This window comes from Charadrius vociferus, unplaced genomic scaffold (assembly GCF_000708025.1).
Source record: "Charadrius vociferus isolate BGI_N301 unplaced genomic scaffold, ASM70802v2 scaffold990, whole genome shotgun sequence".
NCBI lineage: Eukaryota > Metazoa > Chordata > Aves > Charadriiformes > Charadriidae > Charadrius > Charadrius vociferus.
In genome coordinates this window covers 41,931-42,268 of record NW_009646520.1, presented here as the reverse complement: position 1 = coordinate 42,268, position 338 = coordinate 41,931, and the positions used below count along the sequence as shown (strand labels likewise).

Below are 338 nucleotides of genomic sequence, written 5' to 3'. Positions count from 1 at the left end.
CACCCCAGACACCATAGCATCCAGCCTCCCCCCTCCCAGGACCCCTACCCACCCCCTCACCCCGACCAAGCCCTGTCTGGCCCCATCAGAGGCACATGCTGGCAAGTGCTCCCTGGGAAAGAGGGACACAGGACCAGCGGGGACACTTTACCTTCTAGATCATCGATGGTTTTCTCCAGCTTTGCCACAGACCTTTCTGCAAACTCCGCCCGGGTCTCAGCCTGCGGGAGCACAGTGGGGAGAGGGTGAGCTGTGGGGCACGAAAGGGACGGTACAGGCTGCACCGCACCCCAAATCTGCCCCGTCTGCATCTCTGGTACCCTCCTCCGTGAACCCTG

The 338-nt window shown here is 62.4% G+C and overlaps 1 protein-coding gene across 1 annotated transcript in view; it reads right to left on the bottom strand.

The window, feature by feature from the left end:
• Nucleotides 1-338, bottom strand: part of LOC104286541 (tropomyosin alpha-4 chain-like) — a 5,829-nt gene that overhangs the window by 3,146 nt on the left and 2,345 nt on the right. Inside the window, exon 4 of the mRNA XM_009885147.1 lies at nucleotides 152-221. Within this exon, the coding sequence (XP_009883449.1) occupies nucleotides 152-221 (70 nt within the window). The remainder of the gene's footprint in view (nucleotides 1-151; nucleotides 222-338) is intronic.